The sequence below is a fragment of the Carlito syrichta genome, unplaced genomic scaffold, assembly GCF_000164805.1.
Source record: "Carlito syrichta isolate Samal-C Ts95f unplaced genomic scaffold, Tarsius_syrichta-2.0.1 Scaffold130397, whole genome shotgun sequence".
Taxonomy (NCBI): Eukaryota; Metazoa; Chordata; class Mammalia; order Primates; family Tarsiidae; genus Carlito; species Carlito syrichta.
In genome coordinates this window covers 1,933-9,980 of record NW_007074493.1, presented here as the reverse complement: position 1 = coordinate 9,980, position 8,048 = coordinate 1,933, and the positions used below count along the sequence as shown (strand labels likewise).

The 8,048-nt window shown below is 57.2% G+C and overlaps 1 protein-coding gene across 1 annotated transcript in view; it reads right to left on the bottom strand.

The window, feature by feature from the left end:
* Window positions 1-8,048, bottom strand: part of LOC103250399 (transmembrane protein 132E) — a gene marked incomplete at its 5' end in the record, with an annotated part of 10,818 nt that overhangs the window by 842 nt on the left and 1,928 nt on the right. The window contains 6 exons of the mRNA XM_008048981.1: window positions 3-167; window positions 1,063-1,254; window positions 2,226-2,514; window positions 4,319-4,524; window positions 6,926-7,069; window positions 7,789-7,981. Coding sequence (XP_008047172.1) covers window positions 3-167; window positions 1,063-1,254; window positions 2,226-2,514; window positions 4,319-4,524; window positions 6,926-7,069; window positions 7,789-7,981 — 1,189 coding nt within the window. The remainder of the gene's footprint in view (window positions 1-2; window positions 168-1,062; window positions 1,255-2,225; window positions 2,515-4,318; window positions 4,525-6,925; window positions 7,070-7,788; window positions 7,982-8,048) is intronic.

Sequence of the window (8,048 nt, the reverse complement as noted above, 5' to 3'; positions counted from 1 at the left end):
GCGCCCTCGGCCTCCGCCACCACTAGTGGGAAGGCCCGGTCCTGGGTCACCGTGGCCACGCGCTCATCCAGGCTGCTCACCAGCAACCCGTAGTCCCGAGGGCTGTAGAGGGAGAGTGGGGCCGTGGTGCCATCGCTGTAGGAGAGCCAGAGGCTCAGGAGGGCTTCCTGGAGGAGGAGGAGGAGGAGGAGAAGGAGCAGGAGTCAGAGAGCTCAGTTCAGCTAGCTTCCCTGCCAGATCCCTAGCTCTGTGAAGGCTCCCTCCCTGCCGTGTTCCCTGCGCAGGAACTGTGGCTGGCTTTTGGGAACTACTGTCTCAGAGTCTTTGTAGGTTGCAGGCAGGGTAAATAATGAGTTATGGCATCTAGGATCACTTCAGTCATCTCCCTTTGATGAGCTGCAGGTAAGTGCTACCTTGGGTCTAACTCAAATCCCTTCTGCTGCAGGAATAGCCCCATAACTTCATGCTTTACCTTGGGATCCCAACACCTTTCAGATAACTGGTCAGTTAGAATACACACCCACCCCCAGCCTCTACCTCAGTTGGCCAAAACCTTCTGAGAATTGACCTCCCAGCAGATGAGGAAGCAGGGCTCACAAAGAAGTGACTGGCCTAGGGCCACCTAGCAAGTCAGGCACAGAGGAGCCTTGTGTCCTGGCCCCTGGTTTGGTGCTCAATGCCCACCTCCTCTCTCCCCAGGGCTCCCACCTATCACCTTTCCACCTTCGTTGTGTGGTCATGCCTATGGTGGTAGTTGGGGCTCTAGACATGGGTGAGGGTTCTTCCTGGGGGGGGCAGAGGTGACAGCCCTCGGTGAGACCAGGAAGTAGACCCTCAGAGGGAATGTCTCTGGTTGCAAGTGCAGTGAGCAAGCTCTTGCCCATATCCTCTGTGCAGAGGGTGGGCCCTGGGGCAGGGCAGATGTGTAGGGCATAGAGGTTAGCTAGATCCTCCATGACTTAAGGCCCTAATTTGGGGACTCATGACTCAAGGGCAAGGCAGCGCCCCCACGTCTTCCTTCCACACCTGACTCCCTGGTCAGTGGACTGGGCAGCCAGTTACCTGCTTGAGGAAGCTGAGGGTCTGCTGGGCAGCTGTGGTGGCCAAGATGGTATGGCTGCTCCCAGGGCTGGGCCGCAGGGAGAGGGCCAGGCTGGCCACCACCTGGGCCTGCAGCTGTGTGATGCTGACCTTTTCCTCCGTCACCGTCAGCAGTGTCTCCCCGAGTACGGCCTCTGTCAGCGGGGACACCACCTGAGACATAGCGAGCAGGGGTGGGAGAGAGCCAGGAAAGCGGCACCCCCGCCCAAGGTCCCCAACTAGAGAGGAATCCCAGACTTGCTGGAAGAGGAGTGTGGGGAGGTGGGATCGGCTGGGAGGCAGGAACCCTTGGCTCTGTCTCAGGTCTGCAGCCAGAAGCCAGAAGGGTCCAGGGATCAGGAGAGGGCGGGGGGCTCACAGAAGCCAGGTAGGAACAGGGATGAGAAAGGTGGGCTGGTTCTAAGGAAAACAACAACCCTAGCACAGTGATGAATAGTAACTGATGTGCAACCTCAGTGTCGGGAGACAAAAGGGAGTGGTGGGGACTGCAAAAAATGGGGGAATCATGTTCAGTAAAGTGGACATCAGTATTGGCTCCAGCTGATTGTTGCCAGGTGGAAATGCAGTCCCAGGGCTGCCAGATTCATTTTTTGTAAAATCAGAAATCTCGATTTTTTAAGAACGAGAAACCTCCCAAATTTTAAATGCTGGATCAATTGCTTTACAAACAAAATACATATGCAGGCAGATTCCCGCCTGTGAATCACTACTTACACTTTCTTAGGTGATTTCTACCCAGACACCCATGGTCACCCAACTCAGGGAAGGTCAAAGTTGAGTTCCTAGATCCCCAAGCTTTCATTCCTTGCCTCTAGGCTTGTGGATTCTCACCTGTCCCCCCTCAGCTCTCAGGGAGGGGTATGCTTGGGTCACCTCCACTGAGGGGGGCAGGGTTGATAAAGGTTGATACAGCTTGTAGTGGGAACCTTTACCAAGAGGAAGTCAAAAGAGCCCGACTGTGGATGGCAGGATTTCAGACCTAGAGAGGCAGGCAGGGAAGGGTGCTCTGGGGCCAGGTGAGGTGCGCCCAGAGGTCGAGGCTCTGCGGACACCCAGGTTCTCCACCCACAGGTAAGCAAGGCTCCTGACACTGCCCCTCTGTTCGGGACAGAGCCCGTGCCTACCTTAAAGGGGGTGGTGCCCGGCTCCAGGCCTGCCAGCGTGCTGCTGTCCACCATGTGTGCCACTCGGGGGTCCCCCACCCGCATGAAGTCACTGACTAGGTCGGTGACCTCCACCAGCCAGTCTGGGCCCAGCATGGTGACCACCTGGTCAGTGCCCTCAGACGAGGTCGTGTGGAACTGGGTGAAGACCTGCAGGGTGGCGTGCTGGTACTGCAGGGTGCAGCCGCGGCTTGTGCTCTGCCGCCGCTCCTCTTCTTCCTCGTCCTCGTCCTCGCTCTCCCGGGCTGACCTGGGATGGGGACACGCCCAAGTCGGGGCTGGCTGGGTGGAAGGCTCCTCGCCCTGGCTCTGACTTGTGCAGGCCACGCCCCTCACCCATGCCCTGCTGGCTCCTCCCAGCTTCCATATCTAGGTTTGGCGCCAGGAGCCCCAGCCTTTTCCCTCCTAGAAAGGTACCTTCTTGACCCTGCCTTGTCCCTTTCCACCCCTGCATGGCTTCACCCATGCCTGGGAATAGCTGGCATCAAACCCTAACAGTTGCTGCGCTAAGGTCTATACTGGAGCAAAAGTGGTCCTCGTTATGGGATGCTGAATTCTCGGCTGAAGAGTGTTCTGTGTCTGCCGTGCAAGGCGGAGCCTGCCGGGGAAGAACTTGGGTATTTTGTGGAGGAGATTGCCAAGCCAGTGTGGAGAAGCAGCCTGATTTCCTCTTGTTGCTGTTAGTAGGATGTGAGAGGAGGGAGATACACTGATACACTGTTAAGCAAAAGGGATCCTGGACCTGATGATTTGGGAAATTCTCAGTCTATGCTAATTGCAAAAGATGCCAAAATCAAGAGAGACACTGCCAGGAAGGTGTGGCTCCAAAAAAGAAAAGCCACACTTTCTCTCTGTGGGTAGCAGAAGGACCGAACAGCCAGCATATTCATTCACACAGAGGGCTCATTTACCTGTGTCAACTAGTTTAATCCTTACAACAATCCTAGGAGGTTGGTGTTATTGTGCTCATTTTACAGATGAGGAAACTGAGAAACAGAGGGGTTGTGTGAGCAGCCCAAGGTTACATGGCTAGTAAACAGCAGAGTCAGGATTTAAACCAGCCTGTCTGGCTTCAGAGTTCACTACATCCTTGCTGCTCAACGCAGTACCACCATCACCCAAGAGCTTGTCAGAAATGCAGAATCTCAGTCCTCATGCCAGCCTCAGTTAGAATCTGCGTGGCAGCACAATCGCCAGACAATTCATGTGCACACTCAAGTCTGAGAGGCTCTGGGCCACATGACCTGGCTCTTCCAGATCTCTACTGAATTGAGTTCCACCCACTTCCAACTTGGCCACCTGTGCCCTCTGCCTGCTTCGCCCTGTAGCCCTGCCCCTCTCTGCTCCAAGCTATCTGTGATGCAGTTCCTCTTTTCTTCCCTGCTGGGCATTTCTCTCCAGCAGTGCAGAGTGGGTGAGCAGAGTGTGCCGAGTAGCTGAGTACACACGTACATGCCCCACATGAGTATGCACATGTACATACCCCCTGTATGGGCACTCCAGTGTGTAAGCCTGCATGCCTGTGAGGGAGCCTGGGCATGAGTCACTGTACTTGTGCCTGCCCAGGTGGGGCATCCATGTACAGGTGCGTGTGCTCCTGTGTTGGTGTGTCCGCTCCATTTTGTCTGCCTGACTGCTCTTTTACCGTTTCCCCAGCCAGCCCTTTTCTACTCAAGCTTTAAGACAAGCTCCAGAGCCACCTCTCCTAGGAAGCCTGCCTGACTTCTCTTGCAGGAAGAGGGGATTCTCTCCTTGTGCCATCTGACTCCCTGCACACAGGGCCTCCCATGTACCGCTGTGCTCAGTGGTGTGTGCATGACTGCCTCCCCTGCTGGACTGAGAGCTTGGCTGGGTCAAGCACTGGCCACTTTCATCCCCACCTCTCAAACACCTGCCAGTTCCTAGCACATAGTAGCTGCTCTGTGAAAGTTTGCTGATTGTATAATTGATCTACAGACTGCATATACCTAGGGCCTACATATGCCATCAGACTGTGTGCTGAGGCTGTATCTACCCGTGATTATCCCAGTTATCCACTGTGCATGGGGCTGTACCTCCGGTCTGGGAGGATGGGAACCCTCCAGCCCTTCACTTGGCTGAGGCGGGCATCTGAGAGCTCAATGTGCAGGGGCAGCTTGGGTACCCAGACCGTCATTTCCAGGGGGGCATTGAGGACATCGTAGCGGAAGGTGACCCTGGCATTCATGGACCCTCGAGACTCCTTTCCACTCACGAACACGTAGTCGCAGCTGCTGGATACCTAGGGGAAGGAACAGTTGGCATGTCCTGTCCTGCAGGTCCATGCAGGGGACTTAGGTTTCACACACAGGGCCAGGATGTGGCAGGAAAGGGAGAGTGCCAGTCACAAGTGGCTGCAGGGAAGAGGCCAGGTGGGAGGAGACGATTCCTCTGAGAGGTCCAGGTTCCATCCTTGCTTCTGCTCTTTCTCAAGATCATCCCTCAGGGCCCACTGGGGGAGGTGTTTGTTCTCTAGCAAGGAGCCAACGTGCAAATGTTTCTGACCAGCCTGAGCTACGCCTTGGAGGAGGCTCCAGCGTGAGGGCTGGCCTCTGGGTATCTGGCAGGCAGAGTCTTCCACAGCACAGAGAGGAGATATGGAGCACTTGACAGGGCAGGGAGGGAGTGGAGGTAGAGGGGACAGGGGTGAGGGGCAGGCTCACTAGTCCCCGGTGGCTGTGCTGCCATGGCTGCCCCAGGAGAATGAGCAGCTGGTCAATTTCAGGTGTGGGGCTGCTCTAGCCAGGTATGGAGATGAGGAAACATGAGGAAAATTTGGAGAGAACCTCAGCACAGATGGGTGGCTTGCTGCCACCAGTGGATGTGTGTGTGCCCACCTGGATACCAACTTGTGTTTCTAGGGGTTCTCTGGATGGAACCCATGTGCCTGCCGAACACATCTTGGTGGATGCCTGTGCCCACTCAGAGGTGTCGCTGCCAGCACTTTAGGGCAGGTGCAGGTGGGTGTGTGTGTTACATGTGCCCATGCGCACACCTGGCACACCTGGGGTGGATCCTGCATGCACAGGTCTAGGTGCTCCTTGGGTACACACCTATGGGTGCCTGGCTTGGGAAGGTCTATCATGCAGCCGGTAGGCAGGTGACTCCCTGAGGGCTCCAGGGGGGAGGCGGGTAGTGCTGAGATCATGGTTTATTCATAAAGATGAGCCCCTGGGACATCCCAAACCCTGCCAAGCTCCCCTCACCATCTCGGAGGGGAGGGTAGAGGGACGTGGGCATAACAGCCTTGCCCAAGTGCTTGTTTCCTACTGGAGAAGGCAGAGAATTCCATCTGCAGGTCTGAAAATTCCACTTAGAATGGGGCAGACTCTGTGATGAGCCTGAGTGTGTTTCACTAAGATTTGGAACCGGTTCCATTCAGAATCTTCACTAATTCCCGTTGGCATCCAAGCCATGGAGCCTTTGTTCTGGTACTCCCTGGGGTGGGGGTGGGGGAGCCTGGGTGGCAGAGAAGGCTCTGGGTGAGGGCCCTGGGAGCAGGCCGGGTTCCTCCCCTTCTGGCCTGCCACAGGCCTGGGCGGGGCTTCCCTGGAAGGGTGGTAGGGTGGGGGTACTAGACCGTTTGCTCTGGCTCCTGTGAAGGGCATCCTTCCTGGATCAGGCTGGAGGAGGTGAGACCAGGTTCCCCAGACCTGGAGGGCCCAGAGGCAGAGCATGGAGGGAGGGTGGGTAGTGGAAGCCCATGGAAGCAGGAGGAGAGGGATATCCACATCCCCACTCTCCTTCCAGCTGAATTATTTACAGGAACAGGCAACAAATTCAGTTGTCAGATTCTCTGACTTGGTGCCTGCTGGAGACTGGCACAGCACGAGGCCCAAACAACCTACACGTGCCAGGGCTGGGCATCCTCTCACTGACGGCCTCCTCTGTCACCTCCTCACCCTAGCTCACCTGGAACATAGACCACTGTTGTGAGCTGCGGGAGGAGCATCTGGAGCCCTCCTGGGAGGCGGCACACTGGACTGTGTGGGCTGGGCTGTGGAGGATCTGGGGCCAGAGCAGGGCCCTGGGAGTTCATGGCTGGGAGTAGCCTTCAGAGTTGGGGGGTGTGTTGGAAGCAGGACCTTCAGCACACAACCTTCCCTCCTGCCCAACTCCCGTGCTTCTTGAACCTTCTCCCTGGGCCCCACCTCCCTCATTCAGTCACCAGCACTCGGTTCAGGGCAGGCCTCTGAGCTCTTCCCCCACCTTGCCCTTGGTTGCCTTGCCTGGTGCCTGCCACTTGCCAGGGCTCAATAATGACTTGCCAGATTGAGTTCAAGTTGTCAACACTGCCTTCTCCCCTCTGGCCTGACTGTCTGTTCCATAGTCCTACAGGAAGTCCTCCAGGACCTGCTGTAGCAGTACCCAGGGGGCAGGAAGAGGGAGCACCATGGGAGTCAGTAGACTTGGGAATAACCCTTTTGGAACGGTGCAGTGGAGCTAGGATAAGGTGAGCTTGGTATTGTTGGAGGAGAAGGGAGGGGCGTCCACAGCAGCAAAAGGCATCCAGCACAGGGAGTGGTGAGCTCAGTCTTAGAGGATGAATAGGAGGAGCCACCTGGACGCTGGCTTGAGGTTCCTTCTGCTCCCCTGAAGGCCTGAGGCCTTCTTCCCCGGGGCCCTACCTCCAGAAAGCCCACCTTGATGATGTCCTCATTGTCAGACTCGCATTCCACTAGGGCAGAGACATCTAGGACCAAGCCAGTCACCTCAATGGCGATGACCTTGACAGGGATGGCCACTGTCCGGCCAGTCAAGATGGCCGTGTTGATGATCTCTGTGTCCTGCAGGGCAGAGAGGGAGGGGGCTCTGCTTGTGGTCCCCTTATCTCACAGGACACCCTGGCCAAGACCTCAGCTCCCAGCTGCTCCCACACCACAGATACACATCCCCTTTAGAGGGCACTCTAGCCCATGTGTGGGGATGGGCGCCCACCAACCTCACACTCCTTCTCAGATGGCCCACTCCCTTGGCCTCTGCAGGAGTCTCAGGGCCTGCCTCCCCAGGCCTCTGCCAAGTCCTTTCAAACAGCTTTAGTGCTCCTCAGGACACTCATGGTAACATCTCACATGCTTGTCTGGTGTTCAAGGTGCCCAGGCTGGTTCCCGACAATCATTCTGGCCTTCCCATCCACTGCACTCTTTCAAAACCCACCACCCCTGTGCACAAGCAGCTCACATTCCCACCACTGCACCCCGTCCATGTGACCGCCTGCCTAAGACACCCCAGGGCCAGGTCTCAAGAGCCCCTCCTCCCACGTGAACTCCAGGACTCAACTGCATGGCCACCACGCCCTGCAGACTTCCAGTGTGGTGCTCCTCGGTGACTTCCCCCGCCTCCATCCCCTCGCCATTGCTGTCCCCGCAGCACCAGGCACAGCACTCACGTGGGCACATTTCGGCATGGGAGGCAGTCTCACCACCCCCATGGGTCCCCTTGTGCACATGCTCCTACTAGGCACACTTGCGCATGCACAGAGACAAGCCCGGTCCCGCCTGCTCACCATGGCCAGGGGCAGGATGGCCTGCACGTCCCGCTGGATGACCGTCAGCTCGGTGACTGCCCGCTCCAGGTCAGGCAGGGCACCATGGCCACGGTAGTCGATGTGCCACATGATCCTGCGCTTGACTGACTGGCTGGTGAAGTTCTCCATCTCGAAGTCCAGCTGCAGGATCTCCAAGGGGCCCTGGCCCTCCCTGCCGGAGGGGGAAGGAAGGAGCCGAGGATGGAGGGCCAGGACTGCCCGGGAGCTCAGACCCCGCT